The 23,521-nt window shown below is 47.3% G+C and overlaps 11 protein-coding genes; 7 read left to right on the top strand and 4 right to left on the bottom strand.

Annotated features, from left to right (window-relative positions):
* Positions 1-183: 183 nt before the first annotated feature.
* Positions 184-1,425, bottom strand: FFUJ_02003 (uncharacterized protein; the record flags this gene model as incomplete). Its single annotated transcript, XM_023581005.1, has 1 exon — positions 184-1,425. One exon carries the CDS (start codon positions 1,423-1,425, stop codon positions 184-186), a length of 1,242 nt encoding a protein of 413 aa, XP_023423599.1.
* A 2,049-nt stretch (positions 1,426-3,474) lies between these two features.
* Positions 3,475-4,620, top strand: FFUJ_02004 (uncharacterized protein; the record flags this gene model as incomplete). The annotated part of the gene is made up of 1 exon (XM_023580894.1): positions 3,475-4,620. One exon carries the CDS (start codon positions 3,475-3,477, stop codon positions 4,618-4,620), a length of 1,146 nt encoding a protein of 381 aa, XP_023423598.1.
* A 515-nt stretch (positions 4,621-5,135) lies between these two features.
* Positions 5,136-6,137, bottom strand: FFUJ_02005 (uncharacterized protein; the record flags this gene model as incomplete). The annotated part of the gene is made up of 1 exon (XM_023580783.1): positions 5,136-6,137. One exon carries the CDS (start codon positions 6,135-6,137, stop codon positions 5,136-5,138), a length of 1,002 nt encoding a protein of 333 aa, XP_023423597.1.
* A 2,048-nt stretch (positions 6,138-8,185) lies between these two features.
* On the top strand, positions 8,186-8,857 carry FFUJ_02006 (uncharacterized protein; the record flags this gene model as incomplete). Its single annotated transcript, XM_023580672.1, has 1 exon — positions 8,186-8,857. The coding sequence occupies one exon, from the start codon at positions 8,186-8,188 to the stop codon at positions 8,855-8,857; it is 672 nt and encodes a 223-aa protein (XP_023423596.1).
* A 1,346-nt stretch (positions 8,858-10,203) lies between these two features.
* Positions 10,204-12,338, top strand: FFUJ_02007 (related to tol protein; the record flags this gene model as incomplete). XM_023580561.1 has 2 exons in its annotated part: positions 10,204-10,636; positions 10,684-12,338. The coding sequence occupies 2 exons, from the start codon at positions 10,204-10,206 to the stop codon at positions 12,336-12,338; spliced, it is 2,088 nt and encodes a 695-aa protein (XP_023423595.1).
* Positions 12,339-12,561: 223 nt separating this feature from the next.
* On the top strand, positions 12,562-13,479 carry FFUJ_02008 (related to pentafunctional arom polypeptide; the record flags this gene model as incomplete). The annotated part of the gene is made up of 1 exon (XM_023580450.1): positions 12,562-13,479. The coding sequence occupies one exon, from the start codon at positions 12,562-12,564 to the stop codon at positions 13,477-13,479; it is 918 nt and encodes a 305-aa protein (XP_023423594.1).
* Positions 13,480-13,634: 155 nt separating this feature from the next.
* FFUJ_02009 (related to dehydroshikimate dehydratase) lies at positions 13,635-14,663 on the bottom strand (the record flags this gene model as incomplete). Its single annotated transcript, XM_023580339.1, has 1 exon — positions 13,635-14,663. One exon carries the CDS (start codon positions 14,661-14,663, stop codon positions 13,635-13,637), a length of 1,029 nt encoding a protein of 342 aa, XP_023423593.1.
* A 573-nt stretch (positions 14,664-15,236) lies between these two features.
* Positions 15,237-17,522, bottom strand: FFUJ_02010 (related to negative-acting regulatory protein; the record flags this gene model as incomplete). The annotated part of the gene is made up of 1 exon (XM_023580227.1): positions 15,237-17,522. The coding sequence occupies one exon, from the start codon at positions 17,520-17,522 to the stop codon at positions 15,237-15,239; it is 2,286 nt and encodes a 761-aa protein (XP_023423592.1).
* Positions 17,523-17,988: 466 nt separating this feature from the next.
* FFUJ_02011 (related to quinic acid utilization activator) lies at positions 17,989-20,341 on the top strand (the record flags this gene model as incomplete). XM_023580116.1 has 2 exons in its annotated part: positions 17,989-20,201; positions 20,251-20,341. 2 exons carry the CDS (start codon positions 17,989-17,991, stop codon positions 20,339-20,341), a joined length of 2,304 nt encoding a protein of 767 aa, XP_023423591.1.
* Positions 20,342-20,747: 406 nt separating this feature from the next.
* On the top strand, positions 20,748-21,713 carry FFUJ_02012 (related to ARO1-arom pentafunctional enzyme; the record flags this gene model as incomplete). The annotated part of the gene is made up of 1 exon (XM_023580005.1): positions 20,748-21,713. One exon carries the CDS (start codon positions 20,748-20,750, stop codon positions 21,711-21,713), a length of 966 nt encoding a protein of 321 aa, XP_023423590.1.
* A 582-nt stretch (positions 21,714-22,295) lies between these two features.
* Positions 22,296-23,209, top strand: FFUJ_02013 (uncharacterized protein; the record flags this gene model as incomplete). XM_023579894.1 has 2 exons in its annotated part: positions 22,296-22,849; positions 22,912-23,209. The coding sequence occupies 2 exons, from the start codon at positions 22,296-22,298 to the stop codon at positions 23,207-23,209; spliced, it is 852 nt and encodes a 283-aa protein (XP_023423589.1).
* Between the last annotated feature and the right edge of the window lie 312 nt (positions 23,210-23,521).

Below are 23,521 nucleotides of genomic sequence, written 5' to 3'. Positions count from 1 at the left end.
ACGATGAGGTCTACGATGATGTGGTCCCAGAGAATCAGGAGTATATCAACATATGCACTGTGATAAATGCTGGGATCCCATCTTTGGGACCATTCTAATGACTATCTAACCAACTATGAAGTCCACATCAGCTCTGAGAAGCTGTCTGGTTTCCATTGTGCGAACCGCAAGGCTATCCGTATCTCACAACATCGCTCCATCCATAGGAATAGGCTGCTGCTGATTGCAATCCCACAAGTTGAAATCCGACACAGGGTTATCAGGATAAGAGTATCGAGTCTGAAGCAGCTGCGTCCCAGAAAACCCGAACTCTGAGGCTTGATAGGAAACTTCAGAAACCTCGGACGGTGCAGCTGAGAAATCGAAAAACAAGCTTGTAGTGTCATAGGGCGCAACAAGCGACTGGCTGTCAGGTCCTTCCGTGATATAACGCGAAACAGTGTCCAACTGCACTCCCGCAGATTCCTCAGGGCTTGGTTCAGAAACAACAGATGTTTTGCTGGAGATCTTCTCAGACGACTCTTGCTCAAAGCGAGCCTCAACTTCATCCAGAACCCCCGCAAGCAATTGGTACAGTTGATCATTATAACTGGTTGGCTGGTCTTTTGCTTCAACAAACTCAGAAATCAGTCGTCTGCCCTCATCGAGCCAAATCCCGCGCAGAATCCCTATAACCTCTTTCACGACGCCGTCCAGATGTGGATTTGGCATAGGCCGGCGTTCTCCAAACAGTATCGTCCAGATCCCATACCACTGTGCCTCTGGCGAAAGGGTTTTCCCAAAGCGAGCCTGAAGGGCCTTCTGAGAAGCCGGGGAAACACTGTCCCAGTTTGCGCCAGATCCTTGTACACAGGTTTGTTGCAAGATATGATTTCCTTGCAGGTTCAGGGATGAGAATCCCTCACAGCATATTGGGCAGTGGTAACGCGCTGTGTGTCTTCGCTTTAAATGCTGCTTTACGTCGGAGATGCGGACCATTTTGAGGTTGATGCATTCGAGGTGACGCTCTGGATTCTTTCGGAAGTAAGGGCAAGCGAATCTCTTGACAATCTCATTGGGGCTGTTATCACCATCTTCATCAAGGTCATAAAGATCATCGCTGAGTCCAGCTGTACGTCTCCTTTTGCTAGGGGTTGAGCTACGAGATGGAAACTGCGGACTCTGCTTCTCTTCGTCCTTGAGAAATTGATTGCTGGATACGCTGGGAGGAAGTCGGAGACCCTCCGAAGACAATCCACTCCTATTTTTTTGATTTCGTGAAATGAAGATCGGTGTATCTGGCCGTTGAGAGAGTTTGCCTCCTTGTAAGATCACACCATTTAGTGATGCAGCCTGCGTTGAGAAGCCATTGTCTTTTAAGTCGATCAGGAATCGGTCTAAGAATATGTCTTCGTTGGGTACTAGAAAGGGAATACAAATTAGCATTGCGCTTTTAGTTGAATTGAAGTGTTTTCTAACTTGTCTTTTGTGGGTAAATTTCTGAGGTTCCTGATCTTGGCGGTGGTGGTGAGATAGGCCTTGCGTAGGGGCCTTGAGCGAGGTGATTGTGGAATTGCAACCTTGATTTTGGACGTATCGGGTGATTATCAGTTGCTGTTGTTTTCCTTATGTACTCATGTATAGTTTCTTCTTGTATTAAAGACATCGTTTAGAATGTCTCGAATGAATGGTTCAGAGGAGTCCTGTCTTGTTCTTTTGGAACCTATATAATGGGAGAACCAGCCGATGCGAGAGTTTGCTTGTTTGCAGGAGCTAGACGTTTGACAAACCGCTGGTATGGAATGCCGATGTGTCAAATTGAAGGTGCACTTGAGCCTCAAGGCGGAGCAAGGAGGTATAAGTGCAGGACGCGCAAGGCAGTCAGCTCGGGGGCTGTGAGACCCGATTACACGGATGCTACACATTTTGCTGAGGGGTAATGGTACAAAATAGGTGCCACTCTTCTCAATTGGGTGGTTTGGAGTTCGATAATCTCGCCATTCGGCTCGGGGTGATTGGTTCAGCTCGCCTTGCATTCATTGGCAGGGTGAAGTAGGTGTGAGGGCAAGGGGGGGTATGTCACACAATTGTGGCCGATGTGCTGGCAGTCGGTCATAAAACTACGGGCAGAAACACGCCAAATCAAATAAGCTCAATGCATGACTAGCGCCTTTTTCCGATTTCTCTTTGTGCATAACAAGAACTAAGTCTCCCACTTCGTCTCTTTTACGACCTTGAAATACCGGCCGCGTTCCGTTGGCGGGGAACAACAAAGCAACTGCAAGGCGCGCGCAGCCGCTGAAATGACACTGGAAAAGGCGACCACCTAAAGGTGTGCCTTGGGTGGGGGGTTCGTTGGCGCGACTTTCGAAGGCTGGAGCTGCATGCTGAGCTGGCCCAACAGCCTACCCTGGATATCTAGACCTGGGTCGAGCAACCAATCTCGGACGCGATCATTGTACTCTGTGGGGGCATCCGATTGGTGCGAGGTGCTGCAAGCAGCATAATTAGCATACGATGTATATCGAGGACCGGAGATGGAAAAAAACCTTTTGGTCAGAGCTGAACGAGTCATTGTAGTGGCTGGGAGCTCACGAGCTTGATAAGGACTTAGCTGGCCGGGTTATGATCAAGATAAGGTACAGTTCTCAAAAAGCTAGAAATACCATCAAATTATGTAGCATATCTATATAAACCTGACCTGTTCCGCAATTGTGCCGATTTCCTCACAGTTGATGGCTTCATACACGATCGTGTAGACTACGTTTAGAGAATTGGGCAAATACTGTAAATATTGAGTCCTGACCAACAGTTCGGCAACAACGTAGCAGCTATTGGCAAAACAAAGGTGCTGCAGGTAATCCAGTAATCATTGCACTTACCAAGTGCATCGCAGCCTCGCTAAAACAGACGCACCATATCCAGAATTAACATAACCTGATTAAGAATAGGTACATTTCTAGGACTCCGCAAATGTGGGCGAGGCCAGGCGGGAGGCCTTCGCTGGAATTGACGTGGCCAGCGCCCGAACCTCAGCGCTTTGTTGTCAACTGGAGGCGTTTAAAGTGGGGTCTGTGCTGGCATTCACAAAGCAAGATGGAAGCTAATTTTTAGAGGCTCTATCACCAATCATTTAATTAACGGCCCTGAATTCAATCATAATATTTACCAACCAGAAGAACGTTTAATTGCCCGTTCGCAATTGTGTTGGATCATGCAGCAGAACCTAGCTATAAGCAAATTGAGTAAATGTCTTGCTACCTGACTCAATCAAATCTGTGCCCAAAGAACAATGTCTGATTAAACATGGCCTCAAGTTGTCACTCTCTGTAGTAGTAGACTTGCGGCTCCTGCACTTGATCCTTAAGTGCATAAGGAGCCGATCTCACCGTTTACTCAATGACTATAGCTTGGCCTTTACCACTGGTTTTTTTGATCGTTTACTGAAGCTCCATTCCTAAATCCAGATGTACTACCCCAAGTATCGGCGCCAAGATGAACCTGGGGAACAGTGAGCCCCGCCAAGTCGCTGGCGAATCATCCCTTCAAAGCAGCCACGGGGCTAACAAGCGTCGCCGCCACGATCAAAATGGCGGAGGAGATGACGGCCCGAAATACCCTGGAGAAAAGCCGACAATAGTGTCATTCGAATGTCTGTTTTGCAAAGAAAACCCGCACCGATATCCGGAGTGTAGGGGCTTACGATTAACTCGTCTATCCGATGTCATTCAACACATCAAGCGCCAGCACCTGCTGGTCGAAGTGAGGCTAGGGGCCGGAACAGCTATACCAGAGCATATAATACTCTATTGTGCAAGGTGTCGCTGTCAGTTTTGTGGCATCGGTGCTGCGTTTAGACTCGAAGTCCACTCGAATGAAAAAGTCAAATGCCGGCCAGTCACTATCGAACAAGGCGGGGTTCTGACACCCAAAGAATTCGAAGAGTTAAAGTCAGAGCTTGGATCATGCAAGTGGAAGAGTGAAGAAGAAAAGTGGTTCATTATCTGGGTTAAATGCTTTCCAGAGAAAGATCCTCCACGGTCACCCAAAGCTGAAATTAGTGTTCCACGTCTACAGTTGGAGTCGATACTTCACTATGAGCTTGGATCTATACAAGGCTTGAAGCCAGAGCAAGTCCAGTCGATCGTTACACGATCTGCGGATAGAATCTACAAAACTTCGTCCCAGCCCCGAAACAGCCCTACTGTACCCCTACAAGCACAGTCGAATGCTTTGCAGACGACACCAGTGCCAACCCACGATACCACAACCTACGTGCATTCTGATACAGAATTCGCAACTCATACTTTGCAACCACAAATACAAGACTTTGATTACAGCTCTGACCCAACCTATCTTGGTGTTCATGGAACGCCGACTGGGGGTCAGGAAGAGAATTCCTTTGACTGGAATAATACGTTAATTAATTACAGTGCACCAAGTCCAGTTCCGGACTCTGGAGCACATACAACTTCTGGGAGCAACTTTGTTGACGCTGGATTTTTTACTGCTCCCGTCTCTGGCTATCCTCCAGTTCCCTATGTTGGATATCACACCGGCTCCTTCGAGTCGGCAAGTCAAGACGATGGATACTTGAATACACACAGGAAAACTACAGGTCGCCGTGGCTCACACTATTGATTGTAGCATGCGCAGTACGGTCTACGATATTCCACTAAACAGAGAAACTCTAGACCCTACAAAACTTAAATAGACTAAGTCAATTGTAGAGCCGCAAGGCTCAACCGCAACTGGACCAGAATTCTTTCTATGATACTTCCTCTTTGTATTCCTGCCATCATTAACTGTTGCTAAAGGCGGAACCTTTATCTGTTCAGCTCCGAGGGAGATATTAATTATGTTCTTATATGCGGACTACTGTTACATCTTTTTATTTTTGGTAGGTTTAACTGAGGTCACAGTTTACACAATTTGGATAATTATAATAGGAACGTTTTTATTTTTCCGACGCTATCCATTGAGCCTGTACAAAAACCGGTCGTGAGACCTTTGATCTAAATAGCGTTGGTGAAATAAATACGCCTTTGGAACAATTCTAGTTTTTATATATGCCCCATATCGATCAATCTTTTTTGAATACTCCCTGAACGCACACTGAGTCCATAACTCGACATCTACTCCGTCTTTACACAGTCCTACTCTTGAATAGCCATGGTCAAGAGATCCTGCAGCCCTAGTTCATAGAGTACACTATGAGTATTACTGCCCTGGCTCGCGAATGGCGTTTTGCGTTCGAGAACCTCAGAGACAAGCTGCACACCGTATATATCCCAGAAGTCTCTTGCCATTGATGCTTTGAGCCCAGGGCCTCGATCCAGATACAGGGAGCGGGGCCACTCTGTGGCAGGAAAGATAATAGACCATATTCGATTCCAGCGCCTCTTTTCACTCAAGTACTGATCATTGGCTCGTATCATCAGGACCTTTTGGTCTTCGTTGACCCCATCCGATGGGTCTGGGTATCGCTTTTTGCATCTCCCGCTCAAAACGTGATCATCGCGATCAATCAACGAGCTGAACTTCTGATAGCATCTTGAACAATACGGTGATCGGGAGTGGTGTTTCATGACGTGCTCTATAATACTTTCGATTGACTTGAGGCCGACAGTGAGGAGGCATTGCTGGTGTTTTTCTGGGTCGTAGATGTAAAACGGACAAGCAAAGTGAAGGAATGCCTTGGTGCGGGGTGCATATGAAATAAAGACAAAGTCGTCGTCGTCAATGCCGTCTTCCTGCTTCACTTGTCGCCTGCTTGAATAGCGATGAGGTGCTCTGAATCGTTCCTGGGGCTGCAACCTATCTTCCGGTGGCGCGCCGTATACTACTCCGGGCATCCATCGTTTGAACGAATCTGTTGACTGCTGCAGTAGGTCCAGTTTCAGGTGATGGTATGCAGATGCAGAATACCGAAAAGGATGTCGGCGGTCGAGATTGGCCTCAGTTGCTGAACCCGGCCATTCGTCTGGTTCAAATGTGGCACACTCGGCTACCGCTTCACTATATCGATTGGCGGCAGAGCTTTGGCAATCGCCCGCCCTGTAGTTTCTAGCGCCTCGATAGGGCAGGGCGAGATTTGTGTGGTGAGATTGAGGCCGCTGATTCACGGAAGGTCTGTAATAAGATCTATCGTCGCACATGGTTTTCTTGAGTAATGTATACTTATATAAATGTCGCGGTAGTTCCTGGATATTTGCAAGGCAGACACAATATATTTTGCCACCAGATATATATATTAAACTCGCTTTTCGGTGAGCCTTTATTGTACCCAAGGCTTTGAAACCCAAACAGCACAGCTGTGTGTACCTCTTCTAATTGGCGGCTTGGCTGTACTGAACCGAAATCTCATTGGCTTGGCCACGGTAGCTGGCAGGCCTCAAAATAGGCGGCCCTGTAATCAATCGCTGCTGCACTAACAGGCCACTAAATTAGAAAGAGTGGAGATATATTCATGCCCGGATTCTCATGCTATGTCTGTGATCCTGGGAGGCTTGGTGACCATAAATAGGTGACCTCTAGCGCGTTCTGTTGAATTAGATCTAAACCATCATCGATATATCATCTTTCTTTGCTGTTGATTAAGTATCGGGTCTGTCTGGTATGCTGATAAATCGCTGATCTTTTAGGCTCCCCTAGCTGGTAAGTCTGCATGCACATTGAGGGAGAGATTTGTCCAGTGTTTCGTTAGGCAACCTCAGCAGCGGCGGTACCCAATTGAATTATGTCATCAGCATTTTGCTACAAATGAGCCCTCCTTAGACATTAATATTGATGCCCTGCACCCTACTATTGGGCTAATGGAGACCTCAATTGTTGTACACTAGGCCTTGGGCAGTAAATTATCCATTGTGTTACGTGGAAAGTCGTTTACTGGAACTTTCCCATATATGAATACGTGAGTGTCGCACATAAGAATCAATCAACATTCTTGCTCGCCTAACATACACTTTCCAGGCCCATTCTATTGGGAACAGCCTGACCGATGCTTAGGCCGGGGTGCCACAGACTCCCAACTCTATTTCTTGTGTTGGATCCCTGTTGAATTCTTTGATCCTTCCATTCCTTCATCTTCCAAGCGCCAGTTGTGTTTTGGTCTATATCGAGAATCACAACATCATGAGAAAGGCTTATATTACTGCCGTAAAGCCTATTCTCGCTCTCTTGCTTATATTAGTCCTGGTATATTACTTCTCTATAGCAGTATTTCTAATAATATTAAGTTCAAAGGCTAAGATAGGGAGTTAAGGCAGCTATTTTATTCCTTAAAGAATATATTTAAAGTTCTTTTAATATATTAAATATAATTATTTTTAAATAGCCTTATAAAGCCTACTTTATATAATTATATTAAGTAATTAATGTACTACTTAAATTAACCTTCATAACAGTGTTATTTTAAGTTAGTAGACCCTATAGCTAATAGCTTATATCACATGCCTTACACTTCTGAATAACTGAATGTCCGGAGAGAGTCGAATTAAATCTCATTTGTATCTATGCATCGACTCAAGGGGATTGAGCCTTGACTGGATATGTAAGATGTGAAGGGTCACATAGATAAACGCTCTGGGAAGCGATTAAGCTCTGCCATTCGCGATGCTTCACCATATATTATCTTCGGGGCACTTGATCATGTATGGTCTGTCAAACTTTAGAAGGTAGTGTTTAGCATTAGACTTTGAGAATACCCGTTATTCTTTTGTTGTTTAAACATCAGTTACTTGTGGCTTTGTTTGGAAGGAGATACGAAAGCGTTTTCCAAGATTAACTTATATTGACTTTGATAACAAATTGTCAAGACATTTCCCCAGAATAACGAACGTTCAACCTTTCCATTTCTCTTGGTGGCCGAAAGAATTTAGTTTTTAAACTAAAGGACATGTGGCTGGCTGTCCTCGCTTAATTTACCGTTCTTTTCTCTTGCAGAACATCAGATCCGCCTCAAGTATGTGACAAGACCGAATCGGGGCAAGAATGCTTTTCAGGACTGAGACATAAGCAACAAGAAATGCTGAGAAGCGAATGTTCCCACGCAAACGTGTGTCAAAGAAGTTTGAGAAGCTATAAAGTCGTTGAGATCGCCTTTTCGGCACTCACCATCACTAGCTTCTCTTTCTCTATACAGACCTATTCTTGAAAAGCACAATCATCCGACTCTATTCCACCTTTTTTCTTCACCTTTACCATCATGGGTTTCTTCGATAACCTCTGGGACGGCGTCAAGTCGGCTGGTGGGTGGGTCCTCGACCACTCGGGCGATATTGCATCCGCCGTCGGGACCGTTGGCAAAGTAGCTGGTCTCCTCACTCTGGATAATAGCACCCATGCGTTTTCCGCTGATGCTATCCTGAACAGTCAGGCTATTGAGACGGACTCACGAAAGCTCGCCAAATATCATCAGAACTTTGCCTCCGTCAGTGATCAGCTAGCTGCCACCGCCGAATCGGGAGTCAAGGCACCCCCTAAGACGACTGGCAAGACCACCACCGTCGATGACAGCCTTGTTGGCTTATGGACAGACCCCAAGGGCTTATCTTCCGATGGGAAACCTTCTACATCGATGTATCATGATCTTTCGGCTTTTATGGGAACTATGAACATCCCGGTTTCTTGGAAAGATGACTCTGGGCATGTTCATGATACCGTTAACGAGATTGGACAGGTTCTGTTTGCAAAGACTGGACCACAGGCTCTCGTAGAGCTTTCTAAGAGCGAAAATCCTATCGCCAAAGTCAATGCGGAAGTCTCGACTCAAGATGGTTACATTCATGCCTGCCACGTCTACTACCCGATCCCAATGGGAAACGATAACAACTCGCTGCATAGTGCTATCCATCTTAGCTACACCACAAATGCATGAACTCCTCATGACTGCCAAGGGGTTCCATGCCCTAGTCTTCGGAGTTGAGGAACGGTACAAGTCATGCAACATGGGTCTTTCGAGGATCAAGATGGCCACATGGCTTGGAATCCTCTGGAGGGGAATCAAGATAAGCCTGTATTGCAACTCTTTCTTTTAGATTTGTCTTGAAGATTGCCAAGGTACCAAGTCTGAGCTATCAAAAAGAAGAAGTTGGGAAAACATATCCAACGGTTCCATGACATGGACAAAACGACAGGGATACTGTGAGAAAGTCCCGTGACTTTCAGAATCTGAATCCTGGTTGGTGTTTAGGTTTACATAAAGGGCTTAACTATCATCACGATTATGAACTAGCACCGGGATGCTTACTACCTATCACGATGTCATCGTGAAGTAGATGGGAATCTTAAAACAGAACACCTATTCACAATTCCCTTGCTCCTTGCTCCTTTACAAGCAGTTAAGCAGTATTTCTTTTCAATTAAAAATTCTCTATTGAAGCTTTTTACTCTTTAGTTTTGGCCATGCTTTGTTTCCTTTAGTAACCCTTAGAATGCCTTCTTGGCTGGTCTCTCCTTCTGTCGCAGAGGTTTTGAGATTCCCCAGGAAGGAAAAGGCTGAGCTAGCCGATATATCTGTTTTGAGCTATTTATGTAGTAAAACTCTAGGCTTTTAACTACCGAATACTATGTTGTGGTCTGAGTGTGTGTCGAGAATAGACGTACATCCGATGTGGCATGATTTGAGATGCAGTCTTGAGGTATAAGACGTGCCATTCCTACTTTAGTGTTGTATTTATCGACTGGGCCTGGGCCTGGGCCTGTATGAATATTCATTAACTTCTTTGGATACCGCCAATATGGAAAAGCAAATCGCTAAATTGGGTCACAGTCAGGTTGGGCTGGACTATCAATCGGGGGCTTGATGCAGTCAACGGCTAAACCGGCGGATGAGATTAGTGTGCCGCCTATACCGTAGGCTAGTGTTTATCCACTTCGGCACTGCCGAGTGCCAATTCTGACTAATTAGTATGCTTGAGGCATATAGACCCATGCTCAGCGAACAAACTAGCCGCCGTGATGGGACTCAACTATGGACAATCAAATTCTACTGGTCCACAGTCACATGATTCTATGCAAGACCAACAAATAGATATAGTCAGGGTTAGCTCAAGATGCAAATAATCTGCACTTGAAAACTTTCTCGTTCTGCCTAATCACCTTCTACGCAAGTTCCTAGCTTTTGAGTTCTGAGTTGGAGTAAGCCTGCGCCAGCTGGAAAGCTGATTTATTCCCTGTATAGTCTTCCATGTACAGACGTTCGTCTCACGCCCTGCTTTGGAAATGAATAATCTACTTCTCCGAGGTCATACCTGCCTACACTGCAGGAAGCTCAACCTCTGCGAAGCACCAGAAAACGTTTTCATAGATACAGACTTGGACTCGAACTTCTGGAGGTACGCCAAGCCCTCCCCTACTCGCAGGAGATTCACTGGTGTGCGTCTTGATGATCTGCAAGAAGGTGCGCGCAATGGCTGCAGCCTGGGGAAGTATCTCTCTTCACAGTTTGGAGAAGGATACCCAGAAACATTGAGCCCGCATGATTTGAAACTGTACACTGATGGTTGGCGTTTTCATGGTCTGATACCTCTGGAGAAGACTCTCTCAAGTGGCCAAAAGCTTGAATTCCCAATCGAAGACCAATATGTTCATGCTCCATCACATAAAGGAAAGGTTTATGCAGAGTTCCTCTCGTACAACATCACGACAGATCAAGGTGAACTAGTATTCTCAGTTGTGTTATTGTTCCACTAACGACTAAAGAGGTCGAATGGACGGGACGACAAAACCTTTTGACCCGAAAGCCGATAGTTGCAGATCCCCTGTCAGACATCACCGCCGCGGCTATTCGAGATTGGAAAGTCAGATGCGACATCAGCCAATATGAAGCCCATATAATCTGCTCTAAGCCAAGTCCAAGTTTCCTCCCCACTCGACTGATCGAGATTCTCAGAATTGGCAACGATCAAAAGCCTTGCGTGAGGCTCGTGGAAGGCAATTCCCTAGGCGAAGACACCGAGTACACAGCTCTAAGCTATTGCTGGGGTGGCGACTTGAAGAATTGCTTAAAGGAAGGTAACAAAGACTCGTACAGGACCGAAATCCCTTGGGATACGATTCCTAGGACAATTCAAGATGCCATTCTGACCTCGCACAAGCTTGGAATTGGATTCATCTGGGTCGACTCACTCTGCATCATTCAAGACAGCAAAGGAGCCGATAAAGAGATTGAGATTGGCCAGATGACCCAAGTCTATACTCATGCAGCTTTCACCATTGCAGCCAGAAGGGCTTCCGACGCTCATACTGGTTTTCTTCACCAGAGGTCAGTTCCTTCAGGAACAACCATCGTGAAATTCCGTGGGGAAGATGGAGAGACAAGACAATGCACATTGACGTTCGAAGCCGCAGAAAGGGATGAAGACCAAAATTTCCTGGACACACGGGGCTGGACATTGCAGGAATACTTACTGTCTCGCCGACTGGTCATTATTGGAACGTGGACAACTACGTGGTCTTGTCGTAAGGAACGCAGGGGAAACTGTGACGGATGGAGCCTGGATAGACAAGGAGGTGACCCGTTCCAGTATAATGGAACTTGGACTTCGAGTGACAACACAGTCTTGAAAGGCACTGAGTGTCTGGATGCTATTGCCTTCTTCGGCACTCATCCCGAGAGCGACCACCCAAGGCCTGAGGACCATCTCGTGATGTGGGAGTGGAATAGGCTGGCTCAGTTATACACCGGACGATACCTAACAAAGCAAACTGATAGAATTCTCGCGATATCGGGCCTCGCACAGATTTTCAGCCCCATGCGCGGAGGGGAATACGCCGCTGGCTTATGGGTTAAAGACCTTCCTAAAACACTTCTTTGGGAAAGCCGTTCTGGAGCTTTATATCCAAGGCCAAGCGATCAGGGACCATCGTGGTCTTGGACGGCTATTAACAGCACAGTAACATGGGGTCCTGGCAACGGAAAAGCGGTCTTGTCAGTGGACTCTCTTAAGTGCGAGCTCGATCAGCCAGAAGCACCATTTGGGTCCGTCAAAGGCGGTGTTCTTCGTGCCACGGGGCCTGCATTGGACTTGGAGTGGAAATGTAGCAGAAGTACATCGGATTGGAAGAATCCTGGCGGGCATCATCTGAGATACTTGACGCCTGGCGGAGGATATATCAACGCCCATATCAAGTTTTGTCCCGATGCAGAAGAGCCTGACTCAGACTGGGCCACGGTAACATTACTTGCCGTCTTAGTTGATAACTCCACGACTGGAATTCTTCTGAGAAAGAAGAATGACACTGATTACTCAAGACTGGGTTTCTTTGATGCGGATCTACCAGGGGACACATCTCATATTTACTGCCAATTGCCTGTGGTCAAGGAATGGGGTAGGAGAACTTTTACTGTTGTATAGTTGAGAGATTTCTGCATAAGACGGGAACAGGCACAGTCAGGCTTTGGGATCAGGGTGGTAGTGGAGTAGTGAGGGGTTAGTCCAGCGGAGGGTGCTCCCCAAAGCGGCAGAAGAATCTTCCGCGCCTAAAGTCTGGGGAAGCAAATGACATAGATAAACTAAACTCAATGTCAAAATATGAAATAGCACTCAGATTGAATCATCCCGGAGAATCGTGGTCAACATGGCTTCAGAAAACCAAGAACAGCGCACCTTGCACCTCGTTGGCATTGGCGTCGGTCACTCGATCGCTCCGCCAATGCACAACCATATTGCTCAATCCCTCGGACTACCATGGACATTCTATGCTACGGAATGTGCCACCCTCGATGGATTAATGGACCTTGCGCGAAAAGACACTACAGCAGGCCTGGTTGTCACGATGCCTTACAAAAACGCCATCATTCCTCGTCTCGATGCATTGGACGACCTTGCTGCCACCATTGGCGCTTGCAACAACGTCTACCGAGACTGGAAAGACCCTAAAAAATTGCGTGGAACAAATACAGATTGGCGCGGCATCAAGGGCTGTCTCCTCGAGAAGGGCGATCAAGCTGGTGTACCTGTTCTGAACAAGCCAGCTTTGATCGTTGGGGCAGGAGGAGCTAGTCGAGCTGCTGTTTACGCGCTTAGCTCATACTTCCAATCCTCAATTATCTACGTGTTGAATCGCGATGAGCAAGAAGTAAAGGACCTCATAAAAGACTCTCAGAAACTCTCACCTGTTCCGACAATCATCCACGTCAAGGAAGGGGAAGCGCAAAAGCTTGAGACGCCTTACTACGTCGTGGGTACGGTGCCTGACTTCGAGCCTCAGACTCCAGATGAGCTTGCTGTTCGAGCCAACTTGGAAGAGTTTCTGTCTCGTCCTGAGAAGGGAGTGCTACTTGATATGTGCTTCAAGCCGAGAAGGACGAGAATGATCAAGCTGGCGGAGCAGAAGGGATGGCCTACGGTGGAAGGAACGCATGTTATTGGGTATCAGATTGAAGAGCAGTGGAGGCTTTGGGCTGGTGAAGAGAGAGTGAAGAAGCTTGATAGAGAGGGAGCGTGGAAGGTACTTATCGACTCGGCTGAGAAGAGTCCTGGCATCAACTTCTAGATTATATATACTCAAGTATTGGTACCAAGTATTTCACGTAAGATTTCTTGCTTCAACAGTCTTCTGAATGACTTCGACTAAGATTCAAAGTATCCACTATGAGCAAGAGATAGCTAGATGTACTGCTCACGTTCTTGGTTCAAATTCCTGCATATCTAGATCTCGTTCAACTTCAACCTCTCAACGAACTTCTTCCAAGCTGCGATGCCCCTCTCGGCATGCTGCTTCGGAACATCCTCCCCCTCCTCAGCCATAGTTCGTGAGAACAACTCCATTGAGACATATCCCTTATATCCCATATCATGAATCAACACCTTGGCAATCTCTTCAACTGGGAGATATGCACCTCGGTCCGTCTCATACATATAAGCCCTAGCATTTCGCGACCAGTTCATCCTAGCTGGGTTTCCATCAACATGGAATGGATGTCCTTTGACCAAGGGGGCTTCCATTCTTTCAGCATCGACGACTTGGATGTAGAATACCTTGTCGAGAGTGACCTCCTTGACAAGTCTCTCTAAGGATTCTTTGAGGCCTTGGTCGGCGTTGGGTGTCTTGCCAGTTGGAGAAGCTGGATCGCCCCAGACACGTCCGGCGATATTGAATGTGTCGAGGCACAGACCAAAGTTAGGCCTATTGACCTTCTGGGCCACTTCCCAGGATTTCTCCCAAGTATCGACATGCGTACTCCAGCACAAAGCCTCGTATGCAAAACGAATTGGGGGATCTTGTTCAATACCCAGGTCAGCTAGTTCGACGAGATCTCCCACTATAACATCCATATCGCCGGTCAATTGATCAGCCGGGAGGAAGTTGGCAGGAATCTGAATCGTGTTGGTACCCAAGATCCTTGCAATCTTGAACCATAATTTGATCTTTTCAATCAGTCGAGCGTGTTGCTCGCGGTCCTTGAGACCCTCATAAAACAAGAAAGGCTGAAGACCAATGACTGTAAGCTTCAAGCCATCCAACAACTCCCGGATATGCGATGCCGCGTCAAGAATCTGGTCGTTGCTGGGAGTTTCGACACTGTGTAGTCTTTTGGCTTCATATTCAAGATCCTCGTAGAAGACTTCGATGCCTTGGAAGCCATGTTCCGAAGCTTGTTTGGCTTTGTTGGCGAAGTCGTGGAGCCATGCTCGGCCGAGCGATGCTGACAGAATGGCAGGCTGGAAAGAACTCATTTTGTGTATTTTAGTAGCTAGATGAACTCGGGATGACAACGATGTTGTTGATTGTTGGTAGTGCTTTATCATCTGGTGACATCGTGTCGCCCAAGACCAGAATGACGAAAGTGCGCCGGCAAAATACTGTTCCGATAACGTCGGGCCGGGGATACGACTCCCGAGGTTCAATGGCTAATTCATTATCCAACATCCTACCTCCGTGCCTCCCTGGGTACAATGAAAGAGTATTGGCGTCTTGATAGAAAGTCAAGTTATTGAGAATGTCTACGGCCATGTGACAGTATTATAGCCTTGATAGATGTCATTGTTTTGTCTAGGTACTATGTATCTACTACTCTCTCCAACCGCTCCTTATACGCCCTGAACACTTCTTCCCGCATAAGATTGGCTGGTGCTCGCCTTGTAGTAAATAACTCAAATTGCATCATTCCTTGTTCTGGTAGGACCTGCAGACCATCAACGGGTATCCATCCCTTCTCTGATAACGACTTAATTTGCTTGAGTAGTGGAGTCTCTAGCGGTGTGTACGAAAGCTGTGCTCGAATATTAGCTTAATCCTAGGTGCAGTATTTAATCGGAACCGTCAATGCTTACCTCGATTGCGACGCCACCTGTTGGGCTTGAAAGCCAATGATCTGGGAGACTTGTGTCTGCTGAGCACTCCCCATCGATCTCTCGCGTTGCCACGCACGAGACTACAATTGTTGGTAGGCTTAGATCTTCAGGCCATGCGTCGTCTTTCGAAGTGATGACTCTAAACAAAGGATGGTCATGACTTCCGCTCCCTATCTCGGTGCAATCCGACGCAGTATTGCTACTTTCGTTCTTATGTTGGTTATCGAATTGCTTGATCAGTTCTTCTGCCCTGGAACGAGTTCGATTGTGAATGAGAATCGTCTGAACACCGAGTCTAATGAGTGCGTACGCAGCAGCACGAGCCATGCCTCCAGCGCCTATGATTAGCCCTGTCGTCCGTCTTCTGACAGCATTGATAGGAGATAGATTTCGTTGAACGCAGGTATGAATACCAATCCAATCAGTGTTCTCACCAAAAAGAGCTACTGTTGGTCCAGCCGTATTTCTGTCAAGTAAAGAGTCCATAGCAGGCTTTTTCAGACATAAAAGAGTGTTCACAGCTCCAATGGCCTTTGCCTCTTCACTCAAAAAGTCAAGCCTGGGTATTATACTCGTTTTGAATGGTGCAGTTATACTCGCACCTCCGAAAGTGTTGTCCTTAACAAGTTCAAACAGCTGGTCCAACGACTCGTGAAGGAAGATGTTGTATCGGTGCGGCATTCCCAAGAGCTTAAAGGCAGCATTGTGCATAGCCGGTGACAGACTCTTTGATGTGCAATTCCCGTAGATGCCAAAATACTGGCCGTCGAGAAGAAAGGATGAGAAGACTGCTTTCTGCGCTTCTTGCACAGTAAGAAGAGCGTTTGATGGACAGTTGGGTACCAACCTTCGGACCAGTGGGTGCGTAACCGGGCTGAGGATGGGATTGAGATAGCAGGACATACGTCCAAGGCGGCCAGTGTTGTATGCTATTAAAGGTATGGCGTGATCTGGCGACGATTTGACTCGATGGATAAAGTGTTGGGCGGCGAAGTTGTCTTCCATGGACCTCGCCTCTTGACAGACACGGATGATGTCGCATCCGAGACTTTGAGCTCGCTCAATCATGGCCCATTGTTTTGGTAAGTTCCAGCCATCTTCTGCTGGGTCTGAAACGATATAGTGTGCGACGACCTTCGTTTGGCCTTTAGATGCAATGAGGTTCTGGATCTTGGCTGTGTCGCATTTGAGATCGACACAGAGGTACTCCGGAGCCAGGCGGAGCCCATGATGTAGAAGCTCAAAGTACTCATCCTCGGAGATCCTCCTTTCACTTCCGTATGTATCGATATGGTATATAATTGGAAGTCGTATATTTCTCCTGACGACGAAGAAATGCCTGCTGATTTTATCTGTGGCAGTGTCCTTGCTGTTGACCTCATTTCCGAGACTGATAGCCGGTATTGTGAGTTCAAGAGCATCTGCTTCCGTGTCCAGTCCGCGAAACTCAGTAATCAGCGTGCTGAGCGTTGACAGTGGCAAGGATAAAGAATAGGTAAACTTTCTTGTCTCCAGTGGTATGGAAGAAAGACTGTTCTTTGCTTTGTACTTGCTGTAGCAGTCGTCTCGCCTTGTGATGCTGTATATCAACTGCAGAAAGTCTTCTTCTACTTTTTTGAGTGCAAGAGCCCTAGGCGATATATCGCCACGTGGGGTTGCAGTATCTAGTCTGTATAGCGACATATCTGAGATGTTGTAGAACTCAAAACTTGACAGATTCCGGTAAGCTGGTGCTGCACGACGTGTGAGATCCCGAATAGTTTCCACGTCGAATACTCTCAGATGCCGTTGAATCTCTTCAGCGTCTCGAAGAATGTAAATGATGAGATGATCCTTGGCATACTCGGCAAGCCATTCCTTTCCCGTACCTTCAACAACACCGGGACCGCACACGATGACTGCGCCGGTCGGATTGTCGAAGAGCATGGATCTCATTAGTCTCAACTCCTCTTGTCGGTATTGAGATATGCCGTGAGTCGCTTTGTATACTGCTCTAGAAAGCCCTGTGGCCTTGTAGAAGTATTGATCCGCATCTAGAACTCGAAAACCCAAGGCGCTCGAAGCCATGACCGCTAGCGTTGACATGCCGCTGCCTCGCATGCCGATGAGCGCGACAGATGCGTTTGGTGCATAGTTGTGTCTAGGTTGAGAATGATCGGGGGTACTTTTCCTCGAGAATGGCGTTTGAGGAGTTGGCATCCTCGAAGGCCCAGTAGGCGTATTTCCAGCTGAAGCTACCATAATTTCTGTTGATGTCTTACTAGGGCAGCTTTGTAGGCTTAGGTCGATCGGGCTTCGTAGACCCGTCGAAACATCAGGCATAAATCCCAACTGTGTGTTTTTGAGTAGCCAGAGTCATGGGTACACAGGAGGACATGGTGCTGTTTGTTCTCTGAGCGGCCAGCCATGTCTTGCGCTCACAGTGTTTAATCATATTGCCGACCCTTGATACTCGCCCAGGGTAGGTAAGTGGACGCGGCATATTCCAAACCAATCAAATAGCACCGGCAGAAATTTCTGCCGCTCCAGTTAGACCCAGTCACCCCGCACAACGCTTACTGAATTAGGAAAGGATGAAGAAAGATGATTGTGGTGGGTGAGTCTGATGAATTCGGATCAAGGAAATCTGGCTGGCGTCAACTACCAGCAGTTGAGAGAAACGAAATAATGACCGCGAGTTAGAGAATATCAGCTATTTAAAACCACAATGTCGACGACTTCCCCAGATACGAGAAGCAGAGGTCAAACAGAAGCTAGTCCACGAGCTTCGAAACGAGCAAGGACCGATACGGAGACTTCAGACAAGGGGCCCAATGGACGTAATCGACATCGAATTACACGAGCATGCAATGAATGCAGGAGACGCAAAGATCGTTGCGGTGGCCAACGCCCGTCGTGCAAGTCATGTATCGATAACAACCGGACATGCAGCTATGGGCCCTCAAAGAAGCGAGGACTGCGACCGGGCTACGTGAGAGGCATCGAAACATTGCTGGGACTCATCTTCAAGTCCATCCAGGGGAGTGAAGAGTGGATATGTGCCCTTCTGGAGGGTGTTGTTCAGCAATCATCCTTCTGTCCTGCATCTGGTCTCAACGAGACCAATATCTCTGTCGATCTTCTCCTCGAAACATGGCATAAATCGTCTGTATCTAAGAAAATGGCAAGTCTCCTCTCCACGGAGAGTGAGTTTGATGAAGAAGGTGCCGATTCAAGTCAAATTTTCGATACAAAGGTGGTCGAGGGTCTTACGCTTTTGGTATCGACAAAGGATACGTCAGGGGCTCCCATGACGCCAATGGACACCAATACGACACAACCGGACATACCAACCTTTGATTATTCTCCTATACCTATTCCAGTATCTTCATCCCCTCAATGTCTCGAAAAGACGGCACTTCATACCGCCATCAACCGCCAGCCAGAACCCGAGTCACGGCCTTCAAATTCCATGTCATCCGCCGCTGTCCCTGACCTTCCGAAGGACTGGTCTTACCTTCTGGACCTCTATTTCGAGACGACACATTGCTGGTTTCCAATATCACAAAAGCACGAACTCTTGCGTGCTGCCTACACATTATCCAATGGCGCGCCGACGACGTCTACTAGTTCACTTTCATCTGGAGAACTAGCCTTTCTTCATGCTGTCCTTGCGTACGCATCACATCAGTCGACAACGCTATCAAGTAATTCCTGCAGAAAGCCTGGCGACATACATAGCCTCCACTCTCCACGAAGTCTACTAGAGACAAGTTTGTTCGCGAACCCAACTATCTTTGACCTCGGACATGTTCGAGCTCTTCTTATTATATGCCTTTTTGAAATGGATCAGAACCGCTGGCCTTCAGCATGGACCACAATCGGCCGGGCCATATACACAGCAATATCCCTTGGCATATTCTCCCAAGGCACCGCAGTTGATCCGCCAAGCCGGGATGGCATAAAACGGACAACTATGGGCTGCACACAACTAGAAACCATAGTCGCAGCACGTCTCGATACGCTACCATACCTCACATCCTCCAATATCTTCCTCCAAGACGGCTTGTTGGCCGATGGGAATGAGGAATGGGAGCCATGGAACCTCAAGATCCTCGTTGAACCAGAATATCAGCAAGACCAACAGAACACAAACTCGCATGTTCCGGGGCATGTGATAAGTACTTTCAATCGATCACTCCAGCTCGTTCTATCATTGAACGATCTGATACACCACAAAAAGAATCTAGTCCCGGCTGGGAGCTTTAGCAAGCTCATAGGCTTATGCAAAGAGAACTTCAGCGCTATGGATAGCCTAAAATCTGCCACCTTGTCACCTCAAACTCTTGGTCTTTGCATAGCTTTAGTAACCCTGTTTGAAATGGCAGCAACTGAAGCTTCGGTCTCCAACCGTCCTATCCTCGAACGCCCAAGCGGCTATTGGGAGATTGTTTCATTCTGGGCCAGCCTCACAGAGAAACGCGTCCGGACCATAGGTCGCTGTGCTATCTCACCTGTTGTCAAAGCTTGCCTGGAATTAGTTGGGAGGTCTTTTCTTCAGCAGGAAGCGCATTATACTCCTATTAGTATTGATTTCAATTCCGCTAAAGAAGGTGTTGCGAGATGTTTGCACATCTTACAAGAATCGTTGGGTAGAATATCCCAAGATGATGTCTTGAACGATGCGAGCCTTGTAACTGCCGGTAAAGACGGTCATTCACTACTCCCAATACACGGGAAGAGACCAGTGCCATCCCATTTCGAATTACCACCAACTCCATCAACACTATTGTCGAGCAAGGTGGGCACATCAGTGCCGGACAATGGAATAAATTCACAGCCAACAAGCAGAATGTCATTCCCAATAGACCCGACCTTGGGCTCAAACATTGAAGACGATGGTCTTTTCGACAGTCTCGCTACGTTGGACTCGACGAATTGGTAAGTGAATAAACAATAGGCACCGTTTTCGTAACTAACGAGCAGATAGGCTGGCAAACCCACCAGAGTTCATGCAGCATCTGGGAATGCTTGATGACGCCCCTGGTAATCTTGAGCACCTTTTTGACATGGGATTCTAGTTTGAAGAGGCAGGCATATTGGCTTGTTCAATATCTTGGTAATAGAATCAGCTGCGAGAGACCGTGAGGACTCGCACGAATCGTCCGCTATGGCTGCACACTATGCTAGACATGTGACGACCCTTAGAGAGTGGCCAGAAATTGGCCGTTGATGATACGTGTATCGAAAAACAAACTGCTAAACGATTTAACGGAGGCAGATGCGCTAAAGCCACCCAGTGGTGGATGTTGCTCCAGCCGGCAAAGTTCTTTCCCACTCCCTTGGTGACCGGTCTATCACAACAAGGGTTGCTCCACTTCTTATCAGTTGAGGGAAAAGTGACTTTATGTTCTGTTCTGACATCGGAGGGACCAATGTTCTCAGCATCATCAATATTTGCTTGACCAATCCATCCATTCGTTCATCATGGTTACAGATGACAATACTCCATCTCATCAACGTCTCGATAACCAAAACGGCTCTATAACAAACCCAATGACTCATTTATCTGACATCGTGCCGCAAGGCGCTCAAGAGGATGGCCGAAAGCAGTTCTACATCTTTGGTCACAACATATCGCACTCTCTATCACCGACACTTCATAATGCCGGCTTCAAAGCTCTGAACCTGCCACATCACTATCAAATCCACGAGAGCGAGAATGTTGATGAGTCAGTGGAGAGCATAATTCAACGACCTGACTTTGGCGGCGCATCTGTCACGTTTCCACACAAGCTGCAGATTGGCAAGTTGTTGGGATCAGTCTCCCCAAGAGGAGAGAGCATTGGAGCTATAAATACCGTTGTTGTCACAGAATTCAATGGTGGAAGAGTGCTTCATGGTGACAACACAGACTGGATCGGGATCAAGAGATGTGTTGAGAAGTCTGGACCTCGAGACTTTGCTTCATCGTCGGCTCTGGTGCTGGGTGCTGGAGGTGCTGCTAGAGCAGCATGCTACGCTGTCCAGACTCTGGGCTTTGGGGAGCTCATTGTGGTCAACAGGACTTTGAGCAAGGCCGAGGATCTAGCGTCGAGGTTTCCTGACCTCAAGACCCGGGTATTTGCAACATTGGAAGAGGCTTCCACTGCGAAGAATGCTCAGATCAGGCTTGTCGTTGCCTGCGTACCAGCTGACGATCTTGGAGCTGAAAGGATTCCTGGTAGCTTGTTCTCAGGAACTGGAGATGGAGTGCTGGTAGAGATGGCATACAGACCGCAAGTGACCGGAATGATGACAGTTGCTGAGAGATGTTCTGGTTGGAAGGTGTACAGGGGCGTTGATGTGTTGGAAGAGCAGGCATATGCCCAGTTTGAGCTGTGGATTGGAAGAGAGGCTCCGGTCGAGGCTATGAGAGGTGCTATGCAAGCGAAGCTGAATGAGAAAGTATGAGAGTGTTGCTCAAATCAAGAGAGCTCAAATTGCAAGAAGAATAGAGTAAGGTAACGCGTAGTATAGAAGTCTCGATGAAATAGACTAGAAGGACTGCAACATCCCAGTCAGTACTACCACAATCATGCCTCCTAATGGGCATAAGTTCCTCCTACGAATCAGTGAAAGATCAGATTATAATTTGAAGGGAAGGTTTCATGCTTTGGTAACACTGATCTTAGCTTATGAGCTGAAAGTTACGCCAAGTTGTTGCAGCATCTATAAGCCTATCGACATAAGCGGCGCCATAAGCGGAGACCAACGTCAGCGTAGAATCTCGTATTCGGGTTCCGAAGGTGCTGTGTGACACTGATAATAATTGTGATTTGCCGTGTCCAATGTGCTGCATAATAAGACCCTGATCGGCAAGCTCGGATTGGTACATCGGGGACAATTCTTTACTAAGAATGAACTGCCGACATGTTATTCCGGGCTTCCGCACCATGTCCCAGCCTCACATATAAGCACCTAACGGACGGCAAGTATCTACAATTCCCCAATATATCGTCACCTCTCAATGCATTATCACCCAAGCGGTTCAGAATGCCCTCAATCTACACCCTCAATCATGGCGACGCCGGCAGGGAACGGCAGCGCCTTGACCTTCAACATGACGTCTTCAAAGATATCACTCGTGGTGATCTTCCTCCCGTCATTTGGCAGCATCTGAAGTCTGTCTCAGCCCCCAAAGTCGCAGACGCAAACACAGGAACTGGGATATTTCTCAAGGAGCTTGCTGCCAGAGTGACCGAGGAGGCACAGCTTGACGGGTTCGACATTGACACAAGGAAATTCCACGAAACTACTTCCTTGCCGGCAAATGTCAAGTTACAGTATGGCAACGTGCTAGAACCCTTTCCGAAACAGTATTTGGGAATATATGATTTGGTACATGTGAAGTTACTGTATGCAGCGCTGAAGAAGAATGAGTGGCTTCAAGCTGTAAAGAATCTCAAGACACTGCTCAAGCCGGATGGATACCTGTTCTGGTCCGAGATAGGAGCCTATGGATACGCCAGTAACCCATACTCGGCTGCCCTCCATGAGTGGAAGAGGATCGAGTCTGCAGCGGCCGTCAAATTCGGACGTGACCCCAAGTAAGTGCCCAAACCCTCAGTCTCCAATGTGTTTACTTAAAAGCTCTGCTAACGTGTGTAAGGTGCCCCGTCCTTTTACAAAGTCAATTTCGAGAAGCTGATTTACAACAAGTAGACGAAAAGGTCTTCGTCATGCTGGGAAGACCTGATCTGACCCCAGTCATCACCAGAGTGGCTTTGGAGTACATGGCACAAAGCCTCCACGGTATTTTGTTAGTGGATCGGGACGAGAGCCTGGGGCTGACTGAGAGCGGGATAGAATCACTCGTTGAAACGCTCACTAAGGAGACTGAGGACGGAGTCGAGGTGGGAACTAACTTGCACTGGGTCTGGGGTCAGAATAATGGCATGCCGTGCTAGGCGAACATGAAATCAGACGGTTACAAACACTTTTGCTGCCTTTTTAATCAACAATTTGTTTCTGATATTGATAATAAGGTGACGTTTAGCTTGAGCCAAAGGATTCTCTTTAGAGAGAGTTTCAAGGGCTCTTGACCTTGCGGGATCACATGGCTTTCTCTTCACTGAGTTGAATTTTGTAGATACGAAATTGTCAATAGAATGGTAATATTTGATATAGGTAGAACACGAAGCAACTTCGACGAACCGTGATGATCGCCGGAAAGAAGTGAAAAGGAGGAAGATCAGGTGACTCAAGTCCTCTGAAGCTGG

The sequence above is a fragment of the Fusarium fujikuroi genome, chromosome FFUJ_chr01, assembly GCF_900079805.1.
Source record: "Fusarium fujikuroi IMI 58289 draft genome, chromosome FFUJ_chr01".
NCBI classification, from domain to species: Eukaryota; Fungi; Ascomycota; class Sordariomycetes; order Hypocreales; family Nectriaceae; genus Fusarium; species Fusarium fujikuroi.
This window is presented reverse-complemented; position numbering and strand designations above follow the sequence as displayed.